Source organism: Branchiostoma floridae, chromosome 17 (assembly GCF_000003815.2).
Source record: "Branchiostoma floridae strain S238N-H82 chromosome 17, Bfl_VNyyK, whole genome shotgun sequence".
NCBI lineage: Eukaryota > Metazoa > Chordata > Leptocardii > Amphioxiformes > Branchiostomatidae > Branchiostoma > Branchiostoma floridae.
The window spans coordinates 14,941,946-14,954,513 of NC_049995.1; the positions used below are offsets into that span (position 1 = coordinate 14,941,946).

At 43.6% G+C, this 12,568-nt stretch overlaps 2 protein-coding genes across 2 annotated transcripts in view; one reads left to right on the forward strand and one right to left on the reverse strand.

The window, feature by feature from the left end:
- Window positions 1–3,604: 3,604 nt before the first annotated feature.
- LOC118404349 lies at window positions 3,605–7,585 on the reverse strand. Its single transcript, XM_035803418.1, has 4 exons — window positions 7,221–7,585; window positions 4,679–5,373; window positions 3,902–4,039; window positions 3,605–3,615 (listed from the first exon to the last, which is right to left on the reverse strand). The coding sequence occupies exons 1-4, from the start codon at window positions 7,529–7,531 to the stop codon at window positions 3,605–3,607; spliced, it is 1,155 nt and encodes a 384-aa protein (XP_035659311.1). The 5' UTR covers window positions 7,532–7,585.
- Window positions 7,586–8,007: 422 nt separating this feature from the next.
- LOC118404056 (hydroxyacid-oxoacid transhydrogenase, mitochondrial-like) overlaps window positions 8,008–12,568 on the forward strand; it is an 11,500-nt gene continuing 6,939 nt past the window's right edge. Inside the window, 9 exon segments of the mRNA XM_035803011.1 lie at window positions 8,008–8,215; window positions 8,766–8,803; window positions 9,384–9,439; window positions 10,038–10,091; window positions 10,202–10,252; window positions 10,398–10,501; window positions 11,394–11,590; window positions 11,941–12,018; window positions 12,502–12,565. Of these exon segments, the coding sequence (XP_035658904.1) occupies window positions 8,154–8,215; window positions 8,766–8,803; window positions 9,384–9,439; window positions 10,038–10,091; window positions 10,202–10,252; window positions 10,398–10,501; window positions 11,394–11,590; window positions 11,941–12,018; window positions 12,502–12,565 (704 nt within the window). The 5' untranslated portion in view covers window positions 8,008–8,153.

Consider the following 12,568-nt stretch of genomic DNA (forward strand, 5'->3'; position numbering starts at 1 on the left):
ACCCTGCCGGGCTGGACACATACTGCCACGAAGGCCAACTTGCCGAGGAGTACCTGAATCTCCTGCTTGGAGGCTCTCTTTTTGCCAAGCCAGGTGTCTAATTCGAGAAGTGTGTCAGTTAAGCGCTCTTGGGTCACGCTTTTCGTCATCTCTAGGGTGTTATAGCCAATGCCTAGGAAGGTCATGTTCGTACAAGGCGGGGTGGCCTTCTCTACCGATTCTGCTAACCCAAGGTGTTGAAAAGTCGACCCCAAGGACAGAAAGGCCTGCTCAGCCTCGTCTGGGGTTTCGGCGCCCCCGAAATCGTCTATGTAGTTCACACACTCGTAACCTTCCGCTGCGTGGATGAAGGAGACGGCGTTGGTAGTCCTTTGGCACGCCATGGCTGCCGAGCGCAACCCGAACGGGAATGTAATGTCGAAATGGAACTCATCCCGCCAGACGAAGCCAAGTAGATGGTAATCGTGAGGGTCTACTGGTATCTGCCGATAGGCTCTGCTTAGGTCTCGCTTGTACAAATGACAGCCGAGTCCTTTACGCCTGATCAGAGATTCGAAGGCCTCGTGGCTGGGGAGGGTGAAGTGGAGTGCCTGACCCAGGTACTGTTTCGCTGGGATGCCGTCGTTGACCGATGACCCTGGCGGGAAACTCAAGTCCACTACCACCCGCCTGTCGCCTTCGCTGCCTTTCGGAACAGTCTGAAGTGGAGACGTGACAGAATCGCTGCCGAAGGGCGGTGAACGGAATGGACCCTGCGTGGCTCCGAGAGTTACCTCCTTGTTGACGTACTGGTCGACTGCGGCGCTGTAGTTGTTGGCCGAGTTATGATTCCGTCTGGAAGACACGGGTAAATACTGAGAGTCAAAACCAATGGGCCAACCGAACTCAAGGAATTCCACGATACCGTTATCAACGTAATGTTCCAAGGAAGCTCGCCACGCTGGAATATTCAGGTGTGTTTGTAACGGGATACGCAAGCCCCGAAAGTTGTACTGACCTGACGCGTAGATGATGTCGTGCAGGTCGCGGGCTGAGTGCTTGGCGATGCTGGAGGGCTGGGGACGGGGTACAGCTGGCTGGTGCGACGGCGGGCCGGAAGCTGTGGGTGTCGCCTGCTCCGGGGCCGTGGGTGCGGGGCCGCCGCTGGAGGGTTGAAGGGGGGATGCACCCGGCTGGTGAGACTGCGGGCGGGCTGCTGTGAGTGTCACCTGCGTCGGGACCGTGGGTGCGGGGGCGCCGCTGGAGGGTGGGAGGGGGGGTGCACCCAGCTGGTGAGACTGCGAGCGGGATGCTGTGAGTGTCACCTGCTTCGGAACCGTGTGTGCGGGGGCGACGCTGGAGGGATGAAGGGGAGGTGCACCCAGCTGGTAAGACTGCGAGCGAGCTGCTGTGTGTGTCGCCTGCTTCCGGATCGTGGGTGCGGGGGGGCCGCTGGAGAGTTGAAGGAGGAGTGCGTCCGGCTGATGAGACTGCACCGTGGTTGCAGGCCGGCCGCGGGTACTGGGCCTCTGCGTGGCTTGAGTAGGAGAACCATGGTATGTCTTTGCTGTCTTGCTTGAGGGGGACTGTGGGGGAACACGGCTCGCTGTTTGAGCTGGTGAGGGCTTTAGAGCGCGGCGTTGCTCTTCGTTTGTAGTTACAGTCGAGGTCGTTGCCGAGGAAATCCGGTGCCTGTTGTGAACAGAGTCTAGTCAGGAACTATCACGGTTTGCTGAGTATCCGCTCTGTCTTCCCCTATCTCTGTTGAATGGGCAGAACTTAGCAGGGTGACTAGCATCCACTTCAGGCCTATTCCTAGCACAGAACTTGCAGGCATGCACATGTAATGTACCCGACGCTGAGATGTGGTCGGTGGCGAAGGTGCAGGTATTGGCTTGGTACTTGTAGCAGTATGTGCTGCGTGGACCTCCGGCTCTCTCGGTGGGTGATGCCTGCTGGAGACCGCTGCGTGCATGACCGTGCTCCATCTCCGGCGAGGGCCGCCGCAGATGATCCTCCTTTAGTTTCTGCACTTCGGCCAGGGTAGTATTAGTGTCAATGTTGAACAGGCCATGTTCTGCGTGAATGAGTAAAATCTTGAAAAAGTTTCTGATACCCCGAAAGGTGTATGTGGGCACCTCCAGCATGAGTCCCCTCAAGATGTGTCCCCTGTTCCGGCTTTCTAACGGGTGGGTGTGTGAACTGAGGATGATGGACATTTCCCCCGCTACAAACTGGTCGTAAGTCAATGAGTCATAAGTGATGGCGGTGGTGGCGGAAAAAACATATTCATGAGGCCAACTCACCTCCCTAACGACCCTGTCGTGCGCCTTCCTGGTTAGACCGCTGGTAAGTCTCTTACCTTGGGTAGGTGGGAGGCTTTCCTGGACGTGCTGAGTGTTGTACTTGGGGGGAGGGGGGTGGCCGTCTGTGCGCACTGTGCCCTGCTGTTCCCCTTTGCTGTGACTTGGGACGTGCCGCAGGAAATCTGCCGGGTCGCTCTGCAGCTGATGAAAGGCCCGAACCTCCCGCAGAGTCGGAACACTGTGCCTCGCGTGAGGATGGGGCGCTCGAACCTCCGTACGCTGAGCCCTAGTGTGCTCTTCCGTTCGGCCATCTTGAAGTCGCGCTGGGATTTCTGGGATTGGAGACCTTTGACCTCCGTCGTCATCTTCAAATGCGGTGGTGGGGAGGGGGGTGCGAACTCTTCCGGCCCTCTCCAAATCAGCGCCGATATCTGCCTTCATCTTTTCAAGTTGTCGGGTGACGTCTAGCAGTTCATTTTCCAGTCTTTTCGAGAGCTCTGCCGGCGTGGAATGCCATTCGAGCTCGTCGTCATCTGCGGGCGAAGAGACGAAACGCGCTGGTGGCCGTATCTTCCTTCTGCCGGCGCAAAACATGTTAACTTTAGGGGAGAAACTAGTGGGAAGTCAAAAGGTAGACGTATGGGAGTAGAATTTGGGAGTATTCAAAGGGGGGAGATGCTCGGCGGTTGTACAAAATGGCGCGTACGAGACGGTGATGGGCGAAGAGCTGGTTCGGGGACGTCCTGGTTCTCTCCAGTGTGATCAGGATCTGGGGTTCTACCCCCGGTCTCGCGATTTCTCGAGGCGTGAGTCACGTGGCTTTCGAGCCCAATTCCCGCCTATGACGTGCGTCCGGTCGTCACGTCATACGCCCATTATATAAGCCTCATATTGTTCACCCCAGACTTTTTGCAAATTTTCATTTTTTTATTTTTTTCGACCGCCTGCCCCAAAATTTTTCTGAAAAAATCCGAAAACCAAGAAATTAAATTGGTGTGGCCTTATCATCATAAAACAGTAAACTTACAAATGTTTGACTAATAGTTCTCTCATACTACATATAGTACAAGTGATCTATCTGCATGTAATGGCCACCAGCAATTGGGCAGCCCTTTCTCTTAAAACTGTCTTTCACAGGACCTGTATTGTACATGTAAGGCTATACTGACTTAATTCTGTGGATAAAATCCTCTGGAGACCTCAAAACTATATAATGCACAAGAGCAGCAATAAAAGGGAAAATCCTGCAAAGAAACAATGCTGTTAAACACCAGAACTAAACACCTAGTCTATTCTTTCCCATGCTTGGTAAATTTGTACTAGAGTAAGACTGTAAAGAGAAAATCATTGCCATAAGTTGTTTTATTGTCAGACTTGTTAAAAGAGTGGCCCCATGCCCTGACCATGTGCCCCCTTACCCAGCAGAGCAGGCAAGTCCTCTGGTCTTAAAGTATAAAATTCTGACTGACTAGGAAATTACTATTGGAACACATGTGGCCACAGCCTAATTTTTTTTGAGAACAGGCAAAAATCAATGCATGCAGATGTCATCCATAAAACTAAGTAAGTGTGGCCCAACTAGTAAAAAAAAAAGAAGATATCGGACTGTTTCTGACCTTCTGTCTGCTCCACGTTGAGCCAGTCGCCGAACTCTCCTGACATCTCGATGGTGAGGTACCGCCCTCCCTTCAGAAACCTCACAGTGTCGATCGCCATCCCATCCTCCTCCAGGTCCTTTATAAACTTTCTGATGGCTGTACACAAGGTAGGGAAGAGAGACAAATATCCATGACGTGAAAGGCAAGGATTTTTTTAAACAAGGGAGCAGCGGTGCTGTGCCCTCATGCTCTGACCATGTGTCCCCTTACCCTGGGGAGCAGATCCTTTGGCAAGCATAAATTCTTATTGAACACTGATCACATGCATGTGCTCTTGCAATTTTTTCTAGAAAAACCCCTGTGAAAGGTATCAAAACATTATGAATTTTCATTCCGTCAGCTTTCTATTCAAGTAAAAAAACTGCTTGTAGTTATAATCTATAATAAATTAAAGATAAAGATATCCACAGATTCGTAACCATCAAATGCACAATTATGATAGGCTAAGAGTTTGACATTGAAACTATAAATGACCTCATGCATTTCAGTTTTACATTCAAATCGTTAAAACTGCATTAACTGAGTTTGGCGAAAGTCTAAAAAAAAAAAAAAAAAGGATAATCCCTACCAACTGACCCCAATTTTTTCAGGACTGAAACAGGAAACACAACATTTTTTTCCTTGGCCTATACATATAATATCGGTCAATATTGACCATAGTCAAATCCTAATTGATATTGGCCTAAACATGTTTGCCTGGCAAGAACGATATTAAACAGTTGACATCACCCTTACCTATGGTGTGTGTCCGACACACAGAGAGACAGATCGTAGCCACCAGTGCATTCCAGCCCAAACAAAACAGCGAGAACACAACTCGTCCGACGTACATCACATAACATATCCACGGGTTCAGGTTTATCTTCTCGCAATGTTCTGGCATGAACTGCTCGAACTTGTTGTAATTAGTCAAAGCGCCGAACAAGGCACACAGAAAGATGATCAACAACACTGCGTTCATCTTGAAAATCGTCTTCGAGTGCACGCGGACGCTGTCGTAAAAATGCTTGTTTGAAAACAGTTTGAAGGCAAGACCGTTCGCATAGATGCCGACCGAAATCCAACCCATCGTCAGCAACACGTGAATGGTCCCATCGACAGCGTTCTGACTTGTGTGAATGTCTAAAATGTCTACTACAGTTCTCCAAGCTGTACATATCCCCAGCGCGAGCCCACTCATGAGGGTCAGAAGGTACAGAAAAGTCCCAAACCACGGTCGATCCTTCTCCTTAAGTTTAATCCCTAAGGACCTTGCTACAAGGTACCATGCCCACTTGGGTAGGTGACGAGACTGCTTGCAGTTGGTAGCGTCTTTTTCCTCCGACGTCGGCATGGAAACGACGACGCTGTCGCTGTATTCGCCACTGGCGTGGAAATAGCGCCGTCCGGCGTCGAGAGACTGTCTCTTCATGGCGATCTGGCGCCAAACTCTGCAAAATAAGAGATTGTTTCATTTTCAATATTACATTATATATGTTATTATGACAGCTGTCAATCTTTAAGTTACCCAAACTTGCATCTAACTGACACTTGCATTTTTTTTTTTTTCAATGATAACTGATAAGACTGATGAGAGAGCTAGTTGAGTACTTGCTGTTTGTATTTTTTTCAAATTACCAATGACTAATACACAAACATGTACCAATTGAGTTGTTAAATCTTAAATCTCATTTAAGGTATTTCACCTGACTAAATTGACATTTTGACCTTCCATTGTTTTCTCGTTTATGAATTCAGAAAGAATAGAGCCATGATGAATATTGATAGATCATCATCCGGGGCATTAAAGAATTCTAAATCTGATTTTTTTTGGGCTACATGGATGATGTCATCAGGTTTTATTGCCCCTAATGTTATTTTTTCTATTTCACAAAACCTCTGTGAGGTAACGTTCTTGAACAAATAAATTGATTTTGTAATGCAGACTATGTACTTTGAAATTGGAGTGAACATTAAACAAACCTAATAACAGGGCTCGAAATTCATTTTGGGGTTTAGGTGCACTGGTGCACCCAGCTTAAAAAATTGGGTGCACCAAAAACTTTTTGGTTGCACCGCTTAAATTGAAGTAATAACCTACATTTTGTAACAATAAAACTTATTTACAAGCTATCGAAGTCTTAAACAATTACCATGGCAGACATTTTTATTATCTTTCTAATACTTAGACGTCAAGAATATGATGTATACTAGTATACTTTGATATCTTTATATACATAAACCTAAGAAAATATTTGAGTGCACCCTGTGCACCCACAGAAAAAAATTGGGTGCACAGCTCCAATTTTGGGTGCACCTGGGTGCACATGCACCCATTATTTCGAGCCCTGTAATAATGTATGATGCAATAACAGGTGACCTAAGCACTTTGGGCAGTCAATTGCCAATCTATAGTCTAGAGGTCATTCAAGTGTTTACCAAAACAGAAATTCTAGAACATTCTTTCTTTCTTTAAAGTTAAAATGTGATTCTAAGATACAGTGCTCTACTTGTAAAGAAAGACTACTAGTACTACTAGTAAAGTAGGGCATGTTCAGTGACCTGTTTTGTAAGAAGACCCGTCTTAAAACAACAGATATTTCAAAAGTCCTTTGGGTGATAATCTTTAGAGACAAGTTTGAATTACAGCAAATGTTGATAATCTAACCCATACAACTTATTAAAGAAATTCTTTACAAAATTTTACACCTATGTATGAAATCTAACAATAACACTGTCAAATGTCGAGAATTTCAGATATTCTCAAGATGATACATTTGAATTGACATGTGAAACTTAACTGTGTATTTGACAAGAGATTGACATCTTTCTTTTTTTATCAACTTATGTCTCTAGTATGTCTAGTTATATTAAATCTAGAAACAGTATGAAAACTAAATGTCAATAATCAATAAAGACATGCTAGCTAGTAGCTTCTAACTTTCTAACCTTTATATTTTAAACTGTCATGTGAAATTTTCAATGTTCACCTGTGTTGGTAGAATCTATTGTTGTTACGTCCGGTGACTTCAGTGGGTCAGAATGACGTAATGTTAACGTTACGTGCTAGCATGACATTTTAGTGCACATAGCAACTGGTTTTTAACACTTTGGTATTTTGATCACAGCCTCTGAAATAGGATTTACTTGCTCAAGACGCAATTCTCACCAAACTGCGAACGTTTCACGCCAAACTGTGATTCGAAGTCCACTTATAAACTTGACATTGTTTTGATCAGAAGGTGTCACACCCAGTTTTACGATTATGTCACCCAGAATAAAGTTGAAAACATCTTACTTTTTCGGTTTTCTTCTACCAGGTTTTCTTGACTTGCTTGATATCTCTTGCAGTCCGACTTCACGGCCTCCGTTGTTGATCAGTAACGGAGTTTTCTCCGAAGTCTTGGCGGGAGAGCTCTCCGGCTGCCCCGAAGAAAATCGTCCACTCCTTCCGGTGTTTCTTTCGGCATTGCGCCCCAAAAATGGCGATTCTCCTGCTTCCTGGCTGAGATGAAGTTTTTCCGGTTCAAGGGGCCCAGAGTTACGCAGAGTTTGAGGCATGTCCAAAACGCCTCCGGCTGTTTTGAAGACTCCGTTGTCTGATTCCATCAAATGGTGAAAGTTTGCGAACTTAACAGGGGTTATTTCAGGTCAAAGAAGAGCGCATCTAAACATAATTCCTCAAGCAAAAATAACTTATTTAAGACCAATTAAATTTTTAAAAACAGTTTTGAATAGATATAATATTAACAAAATAACATAGGCAAATGTTACTAAAATTTGTCATTTTATTGTAGTATAGGTGGTCTTTTGTTGTTTGGATGCTATAGGTGAAAAGTTCATGATACTTCACAGACGGGTCGATAATGAAACACTAGAGGGGTGAGCGTTTGAAATAAGGTTTCTTTAAATACGTTGTATATTCAAAAAAAAATATTTCATATTCATTTATAAAATCAAATTAAAACATTTAGTATTTACATAAAGATGATGTCTTTATGATAAAGTTGTTTGGGTCTTGTTGATATACAAATTCAAACGGCTTTTGATCAAGTCCTACCTAAATTAGTAGTGTATGTTTCCAAAAGGGGGAGGGACATGTCAAACTTTCAGCTGTGACAGTCGGACTTTGCACTGTGAACTAAAAACACACTGACACAGCTGCTCTCTTGGTACGATTGTCCACCTTTCTGGTGTTCTTTGTCCGAAATCGTTTGTTTTTACCCCAAAGATGGCGGCGGCCCGTGGTAGGGACGCGATCGTGAAAGTTGTGCGGGCGGTTGAGGGCGCATCGTAAGTTGAAAACAAACTTTGTTTTTATTTTAGTTAAGAGTTTAAGTCTTACCAAAAGTCTTACCTTGCTCCTCTGTCTTGTACCGAGCCATGGCTTCAGCTACCATAACTTAAGACTTTAATTGTCTAAGAGCAGAGTTGCAACGTCACTTATGTAACTGTTATATAGATAGAGTAGTGGTTGGTGTTTGTTTAACAATTAAGTATTATATAGAGTAACACGGACAAACTTTATCCATATACTATTATTTTTCCAGCAACGCAAGCTTGGGACTCATGTCCACAGCAAAGCAGACTTTGTCAGAGTCAAAGTCAAAGTCAGCTGTTTTTAACAAATAAAACAAACCAGCCATAGTCCTATATGGGAACTGAGGCAAAAGTCACCCCATCTACTGAAGTCAACATCTGTTTGTCATCTGTACACATTGAGTAACTCATAGTTTGGTAACCTGGCCTGGGTGACATCCTCTATTACTGTACACAGTATAAGTGCTGGCTCAATAATCATGTATGTTCAGGTATTAAACAATGGTTGTCTTCATCACCACAGGTGTAGGTGCCCCGCCCACTCTGCAGGGTTTGTGCCAGGTAAGGATAGTATCGGCTTGTTAGTAATATTCTGCAATCATCAATATACTGTAAATGCAGAAACTTTCACGGTGGATTAATGTTTGCGGTTTTCACGGCGGCCACTTCACCACGAATTTAAAACCACCGCAAAAATTTTTCCATAACAATAAGAGACTGCATAGTATGATGCTACGGAGAAATTGAATCCACCGTGAAAAGACCATTTTACCGCTACCGCAAAATTAAAATCTTCGCGAACTTAAATGCATTTACTGTATCGTAAACCCATTCCATTGTGCATCAAAATCCATCATAGTCCAGTGGTAATAGCGACGCTGTCTCTGCAACTAGACAAAGCCCAGCATGCTACCAGAATGGGCTACAGTCCTTCAATAGGATGAGACGTTAAGCTGTGGTCAACTGTCAGCTGTGTTTGTCAAAAAAGAGCCAGAGGAATTTCCCTAAATACAGAACCTGCAAAACATGTACATTATGAGCTTTGGTTTTCTCTGTCATGACAAGTTAAAGAATACCTCTTCAGTGAGCAAAAGCTAGATCAAAATCTCTTTCACTTTTTTCCATGTTCACCCCTGAGCAGCCACACAGAGAAGATGTCAGACGACAGAGACGACAGAAACAGAGTATGCTGTGGAGGTGAGGCTATACAACAGTTCTTCTTCTTCACAAGCGTATGGTTTAAGGCAGAGCGGTCAAACTGGCTCTTAAAGCCTCAGCTGACGGGGCCTGTATCTGTATCTGTATCTATATAGCCGGTATAACCGCCGTTCGGCGTAACACACCTGAGCTTTGCAGGCACGTGACACAGCAGCAGCTGGTTATATTACACCAAGCGACTCGTTACACCTGACTTTTGCACATCTATCTACAAGCGTTCTTTAAAACTACCCAGTATGATGTGGCTCGGCAGTTGGTTAATATATTATGTGTGGAAACAAAGAATATCTAACTCTAAGGCAGTCTTTATTTGTGGGAATTGGCTGATGTTTTATGTCATGACTTCATCTGGTTCAAAGTCTGTTGGGTTCAGGAGAGTACTTACTAGTATCTAGGTCACATCAGATCATATGCACACAACTTTTTTGTGATTATTTATCTGGCTGGCATGTCAGGACAAGGAGTTCATAATTAGTTCTTGTAAAATTAGATTTGTGAAGCCACTGCAGCTATAGCACATATCCATGAAATTGTGTAACGTTATAGAAATGACCATTCTGACTCTCATTTTACCCAGATGGCAACGTCCACTATCAGATACGGTATGGGTGTAACACAGGAGGTGGGCATGGTGAGTTCTCCTCATTTTTATCTGCCAAATTGAATTTATTTATTTCATGTCAACTTTAGACTACTATAAGAAAGACCTGCTAATGTACCATACGTGTATCTTTTCTTCAGGATTTCCAGAATATGGGAGCCAAGAAAGTGTGCCTGATGACAGACAAGACGGTAAACTCTTCTTCTTCTTTTTTTGCCTTTTGTGATCCCTGCAAATTTTTTTCAAGCTTGCGACTAGTGTATCACAAGACAGAAGGATATTACATTTTATACCTTCAGTGCCTGCCCGATGACTGATACTATTTAATTTGTGTAGGTTGGAAAGCTCCCCCCTATGCAGATAGTGTTAGAGGCCATGACAAAGGCAGGGATCAACTTCGAGGTGTATGATAACATCCGTGTGGAACCAACAGACTCAAGGTATCTATGCGTGTTAAAATTTATCATAGTTTCAAACCTGTCTCTTTCTGTGCCTGTTTTTGTCAACCTGTATAGCCTCCTTTCAATATAAAACACCAGCTAAGGCCACACCAATTTAATTTCTTGGTTCACTGATTTTTTCATAAAAAATATGGAGCGAGAGGGCGAAATAAAAATAAAAATAAAAATTGTAAAATGGTTGGGGTAAAGGTGACGGCTAATCCAAAACATAAAGAAAAAAAGTTTTCAGCTTGAAAAAAGTACAAAAACACTATTATTGTACATTAACAGCACCTGTACCCATACTTTAAGGAGCTTATAATATAAAGGCCAATTTGCTACACCAGAAAGTTGGTGAATGGTTTCATTAATGGTAAAAATTTGCTGAGTGGTAATTTTTATTTTTATTTTATTTTCCAAAAAAATAGGAGCGAGCGAATCCGTGAACCAAGAAATTAAATTGGTGTGGCCTAAAGGTCCTTTCCCTGGAGCTTTTAATGCAAGTTAAGTTTATGTGGCCAACTCTTCTGTGTTTTTCATTACACTTGATAGACTGTTCTTGGCATAGACCTTTTTAAAAAATTCAATGCTGCTATTGAAGGTCCTGGAGAACTTTGATGCAATTTGAGTAAAAGATAATAGTCTTTTACAAATTTTGTTCAAACTAATGTGTACATGCTGGGTTACTGTTGACATTGACTTTGAACATTTTGTCTGTTTCCTCCCAGCTTCAATGCTGCCATTGACTTAATGCTAAGAAAGGGAACTTTGTACAAAATCCGTAGAAGATTGTTACAGCTTTATTCAAATTGTGACAGACAAATGAGTACATGCTGCCTGTGCTGATAATCAGTGACACTAACTCCTAGACATTTCTTCCTTGCCTATCCAGCTTCAACGCTGCCATTGACTTTGCTAAGAAGGGGAACTTTGACGCATACCTTGCCGTTGGGGGAGGTTCAGTAATGGACACATGTAAGGCCGCTAACCTTTTCGCAGCACACCCTGATGCTGAACTGCTCGACTTTGTGTACCCTCACATTGGGAAAGGTCTTCCCGTCACCAATCAGCTCAAGCCTCTCATTGCAGGTACACGTTTCAGTTGTAACAGAGTTGGTCATTGGTCAATGTATCACCAATCAGCTCAAGCCTCTCATCGCAGGTACTTGCTTCAGTTTCTTATTGGTCATTATTGGTTCACCAATCCGATCAAGGGAGTGATTTTAATTTTTAGCATGTGTGTGTCTGTGTCTGTGTCTGTGTTTGTGTGTATGTATGTACATGAGTGTGTGTGTGTGTGTGTGCATATACACAATGCACTTTTGCCTTGCGTCAAGTATTGCTGCTATTTTTTATGGTACTGTAAATGTCTCAAAGCAGTATGAGCAAGGGGGTGAAGTCTGCCATCTCTGATAGCCTAATGTTTCTGTTTGTCCCAGTTCCCACCACATCGGGTACAGGTAGTGAGACTACAGGGGTGGCGGTGTTCGACTACGAACCTATGAAGGCCAAGATTGGTAAGTACAAAATCATTGTACATATCTAGTTTTATTTCAAATCATGTGTTGTATTTTTACGACAATTTTTAGCCTGTATTCTTACTGGTATGGTACTGATATTCATATCAAAGTTGTGCTATTTATAATTGAATGGCTCTGTAGGCTATTGTAATATTATTCCTGAGTAATGCATGTGTGTTGTAACCGGTACTGTCCTCGGTGCTGAAAGTGATATCATTGTGGAATATTATGCTGTTCTCTAATCTAAATCAAGCACTTTCACTTGCTTTACTCCATTGACAGTAGTTCTATTAAAATATTCTTAGAAATTAAGTAGATTAAAAATAGCACCTGATATTTGGGCAACTACCTGTAGCATCTTCTTCAGTGTCCAGCATTTTAGAAAAATGAATATGACCAACATCCAATTTACTAGTATTTGAAATAAAAGTTGCGTTCAATGGTTGATTGTATGTGTGAATAAACTTAATATTTCCCTAGGCATCGGACTGCGTGCGATCCGGCCCACTATGGGACTGGTAGACCCGATGCACTGTAAATACATGCC